This window comes from Meleagris gallopavo, chromosome 1, assembly GCF_000146605.3.
Source record: "Meleagris gallopavo isolate NT-WF06-2002-E0010 breed Aviagen turkey brand Nicholas breeding stock chromosome 1, Turkey_5.1, whole genome shotgun sequence".
NCBI lineage: Eukaryota > Metazoa > Chordata > Aves > Galliformes > Phasianidae > Meleagris > Meleagris gallopavo.
The window spans coordinates 176284125-176299468 of NC_015011.2; the positions used below are offsets into that span (position 1 = coordinate 176284125).

Below are 15344 nucleotides of genomic sequence, written 5' to 3' on the forward strand. Positions count from 1 at the left end.
TATATCTTTGAAACAGTGTCTGTGCTTTTCACCATTTCTATGGTCTTCTCCCTGGCTATATTTTACTTTTGTTATACTTTCCTTAAGCAGAGGCAACCCAAATTCAGCATCACAGTATTACTTATACTTCTTAAAAGAAAGATTCCTGTGCAGTATTTGATTTGAAAGAAACACATTGACTGCTGTTCTTTTCCAAACAGGTGGTGACAGTCTTCTTCAAATTCTGAAGCAGAGGTGGTGGAAGTATATTTTTTTGGGACTGGCTGATGTTGAGGCCAATTACATGATTGTAAAAGCCTACCAATACACGACTCTCACGAGCGTACAGGTAAGGACTGCTATCTCTATTTTGAACTGCTTCTTTGATTGTGGTTTTGGACTCATTTCTGAAATGAGATTCATAGGACAGACATGGAAGCTATTTAAACCTGAAAAAGCCTTTCAATATCTATTTTCTCTGCAGTACAGAGAAGAGCATCCTGCATCATTTCCAGGAAGCGGAGAAAATTGGCTGATATTACCCATTGCCAACTCTTGAGTTGAACTCCAATTATTTTGATATAAAGCACTTCTAAGAGTTTGCTGACAACCACTCAGGGTTTTTTTTTCATGACACAGTGTAAAGATTTTGGACCGGATAACACTGACTGGCTCAGCTTGAGCTCTGTTTGATGGGAGTGAGGTAGATCAGCCTGGAAGCAGTGGGAAGCTTTGCAAGATGTGAGGACATATTGGAAGTCAGCTGGTGTTTCTGAGCATGCAACGAGGGGCCAACACTATGGCTTTTGGCTGTGGCACTTCAGAACGCTCCCTGTGAGATGGGAGGGAGGTCAGTATGCCAAAATATCAGTCAACAGTCATGTCCTCAGCAGTGCCAGTGCTCGGTACTTCATTGCTGCACTGCTGCACATCTGTTCTAAAATAGCAGCAGAACTGTGGTGGCAGTTTTTGCCATGCTCCACAGACATGAACTGTGGCTGCCAGGACAAGGGAGGGGAGGCAGTGCTGAAGCAAGAATAGAAGGTGGCAGCCTATGCCTGCTTTTAATGATGGACTTGTGGATCATGCCCTGGCCCCATTCACCTAAACAAAGGCATAGTGTATCATACAAAATTAGCTGTTAGTTAAAAAGGAATGTGTAAATATCACTGTTCTTGAGTCAAAGTAACAAAAGTTAATATTTAAAAGAAATACCTATAAAGCAATAAACATTGTGGTGTAGGCTCCCTTTAGAAAGCTGTAGTAGTGTTGTACTGTTGAAGGAACAGCAATGTGCCTTAGGGGTTATTCTTGTCGCATTGCCACTTCATAGTTATGTATTATGGCTCATTAAGTCTTTAATTTACTTACAAATAATGCCTCAGAAATTACAGACTTAAGAATGGCATGTTTCAGGCTCAAGATCAAGCTAAGCTGATCATTGAGATGCTGTTTGATCATACACTTTACAGCTGAAAAAGCCATGACTTTGATCCTTCTCAGAAGTGGTAAAGCTGTTCCCACGATATCTTTCATAGTAAGAAAGAATAGGTACAGTGGGTCATCGAGTCCAATTGCCAGATTCAAACATTTACTGGATGTGCATGTGAGAACCTCCAGACTGGTGCTTCAAGTGCCGGTTCAGTGATTGTGAATTTGCTGTAACTACCAGCTGCAGTCACGTTTCTTGCACATTTTCTGAAGTCACTGGGTTGAAATGGGATTCAAGACAAAAAAGCCTGCAGTTTGCTCCCATGCAAGGCGTTTGCTGTCAGCAGCCAGCCCTTCTGCAGTTACATTAGAATCTGTGGTTCAGAGCCTCTGGCTTCAGTAGTGGCTGTAAGTGGAAGCTCAGCATGTGTAGGAGCAAAGCAGGAGTATTCAAGACCTTCCTGAACACAGTTTAAGTACTACAAAAATGCTGGCTGGCTGGAGCTTCCCCTTAGTTTTACCTTTTTGTTTAAATGTAGGTTTCTGCTCAGCAAGGAACTTCCATGTGTTTTCACACAAACACAGGAAAAAAAACAAACGCACTTGGTTTTCCTTTAGTTATGAAATGCTAAGCATTGCAGGGAAGGGTTGGGGAAATTTTTAGAGATAATATCAGGATGGCAACTTCCCTTTCTCCGTAAATACGGAAAAGACTTTGGTGCACGGCTGGAACTCCTGCTGCGCTGTGGCTGAGACTTCCTCAGTGCTGGTGTGCTCCAGGCTGGAGGGAGGACGTGGCTGTATTGCTGTCTGACCACGTATTTCATTGCAAAACTAGAAGTGGTGCAGCTATGGTTTTGTGTTGCCAAAGTTATTAGGCACAACTAGCATTTTCTCTGTTGATAATTCAGGTGGAGAAATTTTTTTTATAGGTAGAATATCAGTTTGTGGAAGAGTATGAACCTCTACAGGAGAAAATCCAGGCTGGGCACGTGGCGTTTAGCAGGAACCTGCCTGTTGGGAACCATGGGGGATAGTGTGCAGGGTGAGCTGTTTAGCTTTAGTGCTGGAGCCAGCAGTTATAACAAACCAATGACCTCCTGCAGTCCGTGATAATTGATTAACCATGTATTAAAACATCTTTTAATGATTTACTCACTCTACACTTAAAACCTTCCTAGAAGCAGTGTGGCCAAAGCTTGGCTTGGGTCAAAATCAACATGTTATTGTGGATTTTTTTTCCCCTGTGTAAAAATACAGGCTGGAATTGAGTAAGGTGAGTTTGCTGAAGCTCTACTGATAATAATAGTCAGTACCACAGTACTGTCATAAATGTCATAAAGCCTGCATAAATAAATTTTATTCTTTTAAACAGTTCCATTGACACAATTCATTGTGATGGTGCTTCTGTTTTGCACCTCTTTAATCTTGATCCTGTACAGAAGAGAGCATTTTCTACCAAAGAGCTTTGTAATGTGGTAGATGAAAGAAAGGCGAGATCCAATACGCGGAAATCAGATATGTTTTTTTCTGAGTGTAACTGCCCCCTGAAACAGATTGCCAGTGTGTGTGCTCGTCATCATTTGGTGACTGTATGTGGTGGCTGCAAGTGCACTAACCAGGATGCTGTAGTTCTACAACAGTTATTGGTCTGGACGCAGCAATTTCCTATCTGATGTTACCAAAAGAAGTCATGGCTGATTATTTACTTCTTCCTTACATCAAAATTATTTTTTTTTCCCAAAGGTTTTGATTCCATTCTCTGTTTGAGTTAGAAAACTGCTTGGAAGTTAGAAAGCTGCATGGTAACATCTCAATAAACAGAGAAGCAAAAGCTTACTTATTAACAGAGGAGATGTCTGCTCTTGGGGAGATGTGTTTTTGTGTAAACATTTTTTTTAATTAGTATTTTTGTAGTATTTCTTCACAGAGAAATTTCTATTTCAGAGAAATCTTTGTTTAAGATTCTGTGCTTTTGTATACATTTCCATGTTCAGAATTGATTCAAAACAGAAGTGGAAAATCTTGATTTATGAGAGCTGAACCATACTTGTTGGTGAAACAGATAAATGACTCTTCTTGATACTTGTCAAAAAAGTCAAATTAGGAGGAAGTGCCAGAAAAACAACTGGTTTTTTTTGTTGTTGTTGATAAGTTTGTTTGTTTCTTTGTTTTGTGCTTCGAGCCCAGACAAAAGATGAGATAGAAAAAAGTGCAGAAGCTCACAGAATATTACTTTTTCAACAGAGTGAAGTTGCCCTGAGATACGTGATACGATGTATTACAACTTGTGTGGTTCTAAGGTCTGACAATACAGCCTGGACAAGTGCCTGTTCCTTTATGCAGACCTCTCGAGCTGGACAAGCTGGAAATAGTCCAAAGAACAGAGACAAATAGGTGGAAGGATTAGAGAGCACCGTCAGGGTTTAATCTGTAACAACCTCTTTAATGCTGTACTGGTAAGGCTTTAATATTTGTAGCTATGACAGTTCAAGCTTGCAAGGCTTTATTGAGTCTATTTTGTTAAAATCCTTATGGGCAGTGGCTGAACTAATGAGCACAAGAGTATGGTGGTAGGTAGAAGCTGGCAAAAGCTGACCAAGGAAGGACTGCTGGCTCTTGCCTTTATTTGTAATGCCTCTGCCGTGGCCCTAGTGACGTGGACCCCATCCTTTGCACTGATTTTAGGAGGCCAGGTTTTAAGGGTTTAAGACTACTTTGTGAGCAGACTTTGGAAGGCTAACTACATGTTCTGCTGTAAACTAATCTCTAATGTACGGCACTCAACTGAGGCAGGTCAGAAAATCCACTTCATTTTTCTATAGTCAAATTAGGAAACAATGTCTATTTTCTTAAATTAGGAAACAACGTCTATTTTCTTAATTAGGAAACAACGTCTATTTTGTTAATTAAATATTGAACCAATTATGATTAGCTGAATGTTCTTGATATTATTTGGTTATTCTGGAACATTATGTCCATTTAATGCTGCTACTCATTTTTCTGCATTAAATATACAGCTAACTCTTGTTTATTTTTTTCCACTGCGACAAGGGAAAAATGAGTATAGCATGAGTGAGGCAGGTGTATAAGATTTTAGGAACACACAGGGAGGTAGTAATGAAGAAAGGAAACAGAAGCCAGTGTCACTGCTTGCCATGGAGTGCAGACATCCTTGAACTTAAAATCTGCTCAGGGCAATGTCTGCAAACACATCCAAAATGCTTCTGTGCTCCTGCTCTTGTGTGTGTTTGCTGTTGTGGCATGGACAAATCACAGAATTACCTGTTTCTGACTGAGAGTCAGCTTTAGCAGAGTAATGAACTGAAAATTGTACATAATTTTAGGAAACTGGGAGATTGGGAAGGTGACTTAAAGAAGCTGCTTTTCTTATCTTGTTCTCCTTTCACCAATTTTGCACATGGCTTTCAACACACTACCAATGCTTTTTGGTAGGATCCACTTGAAGACAGAAAAAAAAAAGAAAGCAAAAACCTGCAGATTTTTGCCTTACTTGCCTTGGTGTGACGTTGGATCATCTGTATCCTTCAGCACTTTCGGATTTTAACACTGTGTAAATGTACCCCCAAACTTTAATCACAGATTTGAGGAGGAGTGAAAGATGAGCTAGACAAAGCATAGAGGGGAAGAAAGGAAGAGTCAGTGAACAACCTCCTTGTACTGGTGTCACAGGAAGCAACGTGGCTTCAGTGCAATGTCCTAGCACTAATTTGTGAAGCTGCAGGGATTGATTAGATCCATCACTGCAAGAGTTTCCAGATTAGTGAGTTTCTTCCTGGAGGCAATGCCCCACCAGGCCCTCCTCACTTTTGACATGCATTTTATGGTAAAATGTGGGTGTGATCCGTCCTGCATTGAAATGAATCCACAAGGGTTGTTTTGTGTCTTTCAGTAGCATCTGGTTGTGATGGAAAATAAAAACCAGAGCATTTCTTTCAGGATAGAGAAATCCAGATTTGGAGTGGCCTTCTAATCAAAATCATTTCTCTGCACACAGCTACTGGATTGTTTTGGGATTCCTGTGCTGATGGCTCTGTCCTGGTTCATTCTCCGTGCAAGGTACCGGCTGATCCATTTCATTGCGGTTGCTGTCTGCTTGCTGGGTGTCGGAACGATGGTGGGTGCTGACATTTTGGCAGGGAGGCAGGACAGTGAAGGTAAGGAATTCTGTATTGCGCAGGGAAAAATGGGGTTGTGGCTTCCACAGTAGGCTAACTTGCAAAGGAGGAAGAGAAGCAAATGCAGGGGGAAGGGTGTAGCTTTCTTTTAAAAAAAGAAGAAAACACACTGCTATTTGAATTTCTTGTCCAGGAAGGTCGTGGCTGAGGAGATACTAGTTCATGAGGAACTGTGAGATTTTCTTTGCTTATAAACGGGTTAAAAGGGAAACGCTGATGCTAAATTTCCTTGCTGTTTATCAGACCTGATGAAAGGCCTTATTCTTGAAGGCTTGTTCATTTCATGTGTGAGATGATCTGAGAAAAGATGCCTCCTCTCCCTACAGGCTTTATCTTATTTGCACTCTGTCAGCCTATGAGCAGACTTTTCTAATGTGCAATTTTCTATGTGCTCAAATAGCAGGACAGGAAAGTATCATTACCATCATCAGGCAGTGTAAAGCTAAGCCTTTTTGGCATTATTCTGGGACCTCAGCTTTAGATAAGGTAGAAAGATAAATTCAGGTTAAGCTTTAATTCTGTGTGACACAAATATCTTGGCCCTAAGGGAGACAAATGCTCTTTCCCTGCAGGGCACCTGAGCATTACTCAGTGACTTGCATGTTGTTACTGTTGGTTACCTTCATATTGCAGCTATATCTTTGCAGTGATCGCCAACTGGCTTAGGGAAGGAAGTTTGAAATCAATTCAAGGTTTTAAACATCAGCGATTGTCTTGCAGAACGGCTGATCCGTGATGGCATTTATTGACAACGGTTGTATTACAGGGAGACCCACTCACGTGGTACACACACATCACACATGACACGTGCTACCACCCATCTAGAGTACCTACTTTAGATCTGCCGTAAACCTGAAACTCAATCCAGGTGCCACTCAAATGAACAGATGCATTTTTGCCTTACAGCAAAAACAGGGGTGATACTCAGAAAAGTGTAGAGCATCTCTAATCTCGACTTTTCTCCAGTTTTTCTGCCTAATGTTGGCAGAAGCAGGACTGGACCACACTGTACTGCAGTGGCTTGGTAAGTGTCATGCTCAGCTCCTTCCAGATTATGCCAGAGGTATGAGCAGGGTCAGCCAGCAACCTACTTGCACATAGACATTTCCTTACCCCCTGCTTGCTAAGAAAATAGATAGTAGAGATACATTTGCTTGTCTATTTAAGGAAACTTGTTTTTAAAAAAATGTTTGCAGCATTGCCCTTATTGTGGATTAATATTTCTGTACAGGAAGTGACGTGGTGATTGGAGATATCTTAGTTCTTCTGGGTGCTTCCTTGTATGCCATATCTAATGTGAGTGAGGAATACATTGTGAAAAATCTGAGCAGAGTCGAGTTTCTAGGAATGGTGGGCTTGTTTGGGACTATTATCAGCGGTCTGCAGCTGTAAGGATCTAATATTTATTTTAAAACTAATTAAGACTATTCTACAGATGATTGCTTGTCTTCAATGAAATTATATTACTGTTAAATTAATTCTTTGTTGCCTGTCCATTTGGCCTACATGGGATTTCTATTTGAATTTTATTTTTGTTGCTGGTCAGCATTCATTTTATATGCTTTTTGTTTGTTCTGCTGTTACTACAGCAATTCTAAAGCTCAACTCCTGCAACTGAATACATATGATAGTTGGCTTTATTTTCCATTTTGTTGACCTTCATGAGGACATGCAGTACATTGAGGACTGCTTGCAGGAACTTATTTCTTAGTGGCTTTTCTCTGTGGAAAGGTTTAGGAGGTAATTGTTAGAGGTCTTCTGTATTAAACTTTGGTTTAAAGTGAAGCCATGCATGCTGTTACAAATAACCCTACTAGACCACATGCACTTAAGCCTAACTAATGAATTTTATGTTCTTCATTTCTCATCATTATAGTTAATGATTTCCTCAAACGGTATATGAAATAAAAGTAAATCTCTGAAGGATGAAAAAGTCTGGGAAGAAGGCATAAGAATTAAATAAAAGTGCTCTTGACTTTCAAGCACTTTAGTTTTTAAGTCTTTTTTCAGGCTTGTTAGATGTTGGAGTTAGTGCCATTCAAAAACATTTAAAACATAAATTAGAGGATTGCAAATCAAAATGTTTCTTATATATTCTGCTCATTTACTTATCTACTTGAACACAAGTAGGTGTGTTTGTTTATTTCTTTTTTACTTGTTATATCTTTTCTCTAATTCTAGAGCCATTCTGGAACATAAGGATATAATGAAAATTCAATGGAACTGGAAAATTGGTATGTGTATAGAAAAAGGATGTGTTTCAGAACACTGAAAAAATGATAATCATTTAGATTTGACACGCTGATGTTTTCATTTTCTTTCTCTGAATTTTAAGCAACGTTCTTATTATATTGTCACAAATTTATTCTCTGTAAACTTTGAAGTGCTCAGCAAAGACACAAGATGTGCTGGGTTGAACATGAAAATTTGAGTTCAGATTTTGCATTTTCCGTATAAAAGTCCAACTCACTTAATCACAAACATGTTTGGCCTTGGAACATTGCAAGAACATTTTTCTCTTGTCTTTCCTACGTGAAATACTGGGAGAACTGGTTTTGTGACTCATTTCGATCTTAACAGAACTGCACGTTATTAGGAAACGTGATTCTAAATGTCTTCAGACAGCTGCTGTGTTAACTAGGGAAGAACAAGCACAATCTTGCATAGATACAATCATTTTTGCAATACTGAGTGGTCTTGGAAAATAAGTACTTTTGTTGCTTTTTTCTTAAATTTACATTTCCTTATATTTTAGCAGTCCTTATCCTGAAAGATAAACATGTAGAGTTTTGAAACATCTGAAGAATATCAGTGATCTTTGAGATTATTATTCTCTGCATTAGGAGTAAATTGTCATTTTGTTTTTCAGCATTACTGTTCATAGTATTTGCCCTGTGTATGTTTGGGCTGTACAGCTTCATGCCAGTAGTGATTAAAGTTACGAGTGCAACCTCGGTCAACTTGGGCATTCTTACTGCAGACCTCTACAGTCTTTTCTTTGGACTCTTCTTGTTTTATTATAAAGTAAGTAATTTCTCTCACTATAGTTAATGTTTTTATTTCAAAAATATGGATAAAACATTTTACGAGCCCTTGAACAATTGTTTGCAGTTGTAAATTTCTGTATCAGTCATCATTGACAGATGTCAGTCAGGACTCACAGTTAATTACCTAGCATTGCACCCTTAGGCAGTTAAGTGATTTTTAGGAACAATTTCACGCTTCATGGGATGTGTATTCATTGAAAGATAATAATAATTTCCCAAGGTAAATGGTAGAGTTTTTGCCATACTCCCTGTGCAGAGCTCTGTGGTTGATTTGGTTAATCTCTGCAAGCATCCAAAGAAAGTGTTTGAATCTGACTCTTCTGAAAGAGTAGCAGTTTGGCTTGATCTCCATAAATCAACATTTTCTTTTAAAAATGTGATGTGTTTATTAGAAACATAACAAGGAGAAGACTCAAGTTCTTAGTACTGCTGAAGAGTGACTAAAGGAACTGAAAAAAAGCAAAAAAAGCAGATAAATATATTATTCTGATTGCTGTCCAAAAGGCAATTACATTTTCTGCACTTTGAAATACTTTTTGTAGTGCTTGTTCAAGCTTAATGACAGTGCTGAAAACATTTCATCCCACCCAACACTTTCCATCCAGAATCACTGTGGGAACATAGCAAATTACAGTGTTTGGAGTAATTAAATCAGTCACTCAGTGACTAGAGGGGCTTAATGAGAAGCTTGTGAACTTTGCTTAAGATACTTAATTTGTATGTGGTTACTTTCTCTTCAGCATCATGGAGAACCAATTTTGGAATGGTAGGACCCAATGACAGCTAGATGTTAATTTTCAAGAGACTCTTAGCTCAGCTTTCCTCTATGTTTTGGGTTCCAAAATTTGCTCCAATCTGCTCAAAACTACAGAGCATCCATCATAAATGAGTGTAGAAAATGAACTGTACTTACATTTTAAGAATTAAAAATGTCCTTTCAGAGTCACTTCCAAAAATATATTTTGGAAAATACAAACTTGCACCTGTGTTTACAAACAATGAAGCAGCCAAAAAAGGGAGCAATAATAATGCCACAGCCCTCAAGAGATGTTAACTAAGGTCTTCAAATGTTTATGTTGTATAAACTCCTTTACAAAGAGTGAAATGAAAATGCAGATGCTAGATGGAGTTACAGTCCTTGATAATACCTCAAGTATTCTTTCAGCTTGGTATTGAATAAAGGGATATGACCTGTATGGACTAAAATCAGAATCTGCTCAAGGATGGGTTAATTCTCAACAGTCTCTGGAAGCATCAGCATCAAGTGCAGCCACTTCTTTGTGCTCACTGTGAGAGGGGTCTGGCAGTGACTGTGAATTTCCCAGCACAAGCGTGGTGATATTCAGTCACATCCTTAGATTCTACCCTGGAAAAGCTCTACAGGTGCTGTGACACAGACTGAAGGAGACAGAGCAGATATCACAAGGTCAGGGTGCTTTAGCTTGCTTTTCCGTTTGTGTGGTTATTTCCAGGGATTTCCTAGCCAAATGATTACCAGCTAGGATTTGAAGTGACTTAATTTTGGTTCCCTCAGTCTCTTTTGGATCAGTCTACTGCTATTTCAGCTCCATTCACTTCATCCAGCTTTGCTGCTTGACTAATATAACATATTTTTCAAGGAAATCTTTGGAAGCCGATGAGATTTGGGTACATTTTGGAATTTGGCAAGCTGTGTTGAAAGTATAAAGTATTGCAACCTACTGTAGGGAACCTGCTTTAGGAGGGAGTTGGACTAGATGATCTCCAGAGGTCCCTTCCAACCGCTACAATCCTATAGTTCTCTGAAGATGCGCTATGTCCATCATCCCACTTCTTAATCTGTGGTTTGGCAACGGCAATGAAGAAGATCTTAACAAACTTGATGAAAAGTGTTCTTGGCTGCGTATAACTTCAGCACTTTGTATTATTGAATCTGATATTATGAAGAAAGCATTTATTTTCCTTTCAAGATGGATGAATCTTGGCAGTTGTTAGACTTTGAACGGGCAAGTGAGTGATAGTGAATCAAATGCCTGATGTATACCTCAGCAGTTTGTGACCTTACCTCACACACTAACTACTCACTTGCAGTAAGGCACACAGACACCCACCTTGTAGAAGGTGCCATGGTCATCTTCTCTTCAAGGACTTGCTGGATGTAGGGAGCAAACCAGTTTTGGTTCCACTTACTTGGCGCTGCAGATGGTTGAGTTGTGCAGAGAGACAGATGCTTTGGTGAATTGCAGTAGGAGGAAAAGGTTCATTTCTTGCCAGGAGGTAAAATATTTGTGATAACTAAAATTCTCTGGGGAGCAGCGTTCTAACCTTCACATGTATAAAAGCTTCCCTTAGGTATCACTACAATTAGGGCCATTTGTTCTTTCTGCTGAGATTCATAGATATTCCCTGCCCAACAGTGTTGAGGAGGAGGCGCAGAGGAAAACAGCAGCTTATCGGTAAATAGAGTTGGTGAATTTTGATTTCCAGACTTGAGTATAGAGCATGGTGATAAAGTTTATTAAAATATGTCTAAGAGAAAGGGTGGCTTTTGCCTTCTTAAGGTAGCATTTGCACCTTTTTGCATGACAAAAGACTTAACACATCTTTTTCCTCTGCCAGTTTTCAGGTCTTTATATCCTGTCCTTTGTCATCATCATGGTGGGCTTCATCCTGTATTGCTCAACTCCAACTCAGACTGCAGAGCCCACCACCATGCCACAGCCACACAGTGCTGGCTTGGACAATGCTGCTCTGAAGCTTGATGAAAATGACAGCGAAACGCCAGCTCTAACCGTACAGTTTACGAGAGGAGAATCCGTGGTGGTCAGCACTGATTGAAAAATGGCAGCATTTCAAAACAGAACTTTTATTTTATTGCCAAAATTTCCTTCAAATATTAATCTGGAGAACTGTTCTACTGCCAGAGCGTATGTTGTTCTGGGCTCTTTTTAATGCACTGAATAAACTTTTAAGGCCAGATCCTCAATCAGTGAAACTATATCGATTTTCTCCTGCAGAGAATCTGGCCCTTCGAAGAAGACAGAGTAATATTTATGTGGAGTCCCTACAAGGTGAGAGACTGTTATTTTTAAATGCTTAATTAGCTTAGCAGCAAATGCTTGGGGAGAAAAACTAAGCCAAAGAAAGTTCTCAGGTCACTAAATGGAGTAGATATGCTTTATATTGCATTAGGGACCTAAATCTGCAAGGTGCCGTCTGAGGGCTGCATGGTTCCCACATCAGTGCCAGGAACCCTCGGTGTCTTACAGGAGCCACTCATGGGATTTAGTGCTGTAAGACATATTATGCGCACACACCTTCCATGTGCTGATGGACCTTATTTGTCCACTGGAGGCATTTGCATCTTACATTCCAGCTAATGTTTGTCTCTTCATATTGCTGCATTCTTTGTTGCAGCTGGGGCTGCTGCAGAGAACAAGTATTTTATTTTCTATTTTATTTGTAAGGGCGGCTTGCATATGTGTGTTTGTAATTTTTTCTCTCAGTAGCTTGCTGTTTGGTGCACTCCTACTAGGTGGAGACAAAATCAGTACTCTGTTCTATAAGAACTGATTTTATTTCTTCTGGATGAGACAGCAAAAGAAGTTTGAATTGAAGTTCATTTCTTGGCGAAGTTCTCTCTGAAATGGGACACATTTCTGCAGAAAGATTTGAATACAAGTGGCATTTCATAAAACAGTTTAAGGCTTTAGCCAATCCTCATTGCAACAGTAATGATAGTCTTCAAAAGGTTAGGTGCTTTCAGAAGATTCATTGGTAGTTTTCCTCCCTCTCTTTATATTTTCAGCAAAATGATTAAAATACTTGAAGCTGCAATTTTAACATCAGTAAAATAATGTAAGGATCTTTATTTTTTTGTATAAATCTTCACAGTTCAGGTGTGCAAAGTAACAGTGAATAAAGTTTTCAGCAGCTGAAGAGTTGGCTCTCAATTTATTTATTTTTTAAGTTCAAATTTCTTTTAATTGCTTAAAATTATTTTATTTTCTTTACCCAATGATTTCTTTAATGACAGAATTTTATGATAATGAGTAAACATGTCAATTCCTGAAGATAGTGATAATCAAATGACACAGACTGTGTGCTTTTAGTATAGTTCATTTGAGTAAAATGTTTAATCAAAAATCTTACTCCATTTTATTCAGCAACAGCAAATGTTTATTCAGCTCATACTAAAGCAACAGACATCACCTTTTCACTGAGCGTTTGGTGCGTGGAAGGGTAATGAAGTACTGATGTTTTTGTGAAAAGCATTTAGGCTCAGTTATCTCTTGCTTTACAGTTTGGGTTAGATTCTGCTGATAGATTAAGGCACCTCAGTTGGTGCATCTATAAGTATCTGTACATCAGAAGCTGGACAGAAAGCTGAAGATCAGGTGGCATTGGATACCTGGGAGAGGCCGTCTGGGTGAAGTTGTAGTATTCTGTACCTAACTTTTGATGCCTACATTCTGGAGCTAAATGCCACCCACTGCTACATGTGTCATAAGTTAACTATGTGCAGTTATAAAACAAATGGCAAGTAAATCTTACAGAATTATTAATGTTGAAAAGATCTCTAAGATCATCTGTCCAACCATCAACCCATCCTCACCATGCCCACTAACCACATCCCTCAGTGCCACATCTCCATGTTTCCTGAGCACCTCCAGGGTCTGTGACTCCACCACCTCTCTGGGCAGCCTGTGCCACTGCCTCACCACTTTGTGAGAAGAAATGTTTCCTTATTTTCAACCAGAACCTCCCCTAGCACAACTTAAGCCATTGCCTCTTGTCCTATTGAATCTATAGGTGAATGTTCCAAAACTGCAGACCTTTTGGCCTAGAGTGAGATTTAGCTCCTAAATGTAGTTGGCTATATAGTTTGTGTAAAAGATTTCCTGGGGTCCTGTCAAAAGGCACCTTATGGAGTCTGTGGATCTGTAGGGCCTAGCAGATAGGAGCCAGTCTTGAGAGGAGGCCTCTGGCCTGGAGCAGTACATGGAGGCCAGGTGACACATCCTAGGTTCTCCAGGACAGCACTGTACCCTTTCCTCGGGCTGCTGATGCTTTCCTGATGACTATTCTGTGTCATGTATGATCACTAAATATTTAATGTTGACACAGCTGAAATTGGGTTCGGTGAATCCTAGGTGAAGCAAGCCTCCGGCACAATCTGCTGCATTTTCTTTCTGTGGTCGCTGGGTGGCATTTCAGTATCTCCGTGGAGTTTGCAGAAGCAGCTCTGTGTCTCTGGTGGTGAGATGGGCTGTGTATGCAGCATGTGCCTTCAGTCAGGCTGGCAGCAGTGAGCTGAAACTGTGCTAACCTTGGGAAAAGTAAGTTAGCTCTTAAGTTGGTAGCATCCCTTCTAATATTTCTCTCTGCAAGAAGACAAGGGGGAAGATTTTCCCTGTGTGTTAAAAGACAGGCATCAAAGGGGATGCTGTGCCACCAACTTGTGTCAGCAGCCCTACCAGAGACCCAGCCAGTGTCCCTTAGTGGCTGAGTGGCAGAGCAGAGCCAGAGGGGTGTGACATCTTCCACAGGAGAAAGTTTACCTTACTGATGAAGAAGCTGCTGATTTCCATTGTCCTGAAAACAGTGTGCATCCTTTGCTTCCTGCTGGTAGCTGCCACGATCCCAACTTGCATTTTGGGGGAATATATGGAAATAATAACACACCTAGAAATGTAACGTACTCCACTCTGACAAGCGTGATCTTTACTACGTAGCAGTGATGGTACAGGAGAACCATCTAATTAAAGCAGCTTGGTGTGTGCAGTACAAATGGAGCATCATCCAAACTTAAGTAATGAAATGTGTCAGTTTCTGCAGCAATGCTACTCAGTATTCAGAGTGGAGCAAGCCCATGGTCTGGGTGCACAGGGGTTTTTGCATCTGTGATCAGAGAGATCTTACCTGATCTGAGAACATCTTTTAGAGAGAATTCCATGCAAGAGGTGGAAATCACACTAGGGAGAAAAAGGCATAGCTTTCTCTTTTCCTCATTGCTCACTCATTTTGTGCTGGGGCAATGTCTGGCCACAAGTGGTTGTCTGTAGCATCCTACCCTTCTTTACTGCCTACTGTCTGGATGAGGAGCTATGAGATGTACTTTAGTAGCTTGTGGTAGCAATGGTAATAAGAACACGGTTGGACTAGATGATCTTGCAGGTCGTTTCCAACCTTGTGATTCTATAATTTTACAGTCAAGAAGAGGAGTTTTATAAAAAAAAAAAAAGAAGTGATTGCACTTGCTGCATTGCCTCTGTGTGTCCTTGTGTCACAACAGATATTTGAAGCCTAGATTTGCAATGTCCAAAGCAAAAGGCACTGAATCCTGAAGCCTGCTAGACTGCCCACTGTCTGTCCTGTGGGTGGGAAGGAAGCAGGTACAGGCTCTTTGAGAAAGGCTTACTGCTTAAGAGCATAAGTGACAGCTACATTGCTCCTGAGGAAGTAAATATTCAGTTAATGAATCACAGATGACAGATCATCTGGAACCTCTGAGAGAAGGTGCATGGAAGTTTTTTTCACATGTATCTTGTTAATAGTGGAGGAAGCTGGAGAAATAGTCCAGTTGTCACTTGCGTTAAACCGAAATATTTCAATAAAAATGTGTGACATCCAGCCTTCCTCCACAGTTTGGTTACGAGGACATCAAAAATTATTTGGCATCAGAATGTCATGATGTATTGGAAAAGGA

The 15344-nt window shown here is 40.0% G+C and overlaps 1 protein-coding gene across 1 annotated transcript; it reads left to right on the forward strand.

The window, feature by feature from the left end:
- Positions 1 to 160: 160 nt before the first annotated feature.
- SLC35F2 (solute carrier family 35 member F2) lies at positions 161 to 12592 on the forward strand (the record flags this gene model as incomplete). Its single annotated transcript, XM_010729092.3, has 6 exons — positions 161 to 328; positions 5429 to 5588; positions 6841 to 6997; positions 7791 to 7843; positions 8479 to 8633; positions 11255 to 12592. Coding segments are annotated over 6 exons (912 nt in total), but the record flags the coding sequence as incomplete, so codon positions are not given.
- Positions 12593 to 15344: the final 2752 nt, after the last annotated feature.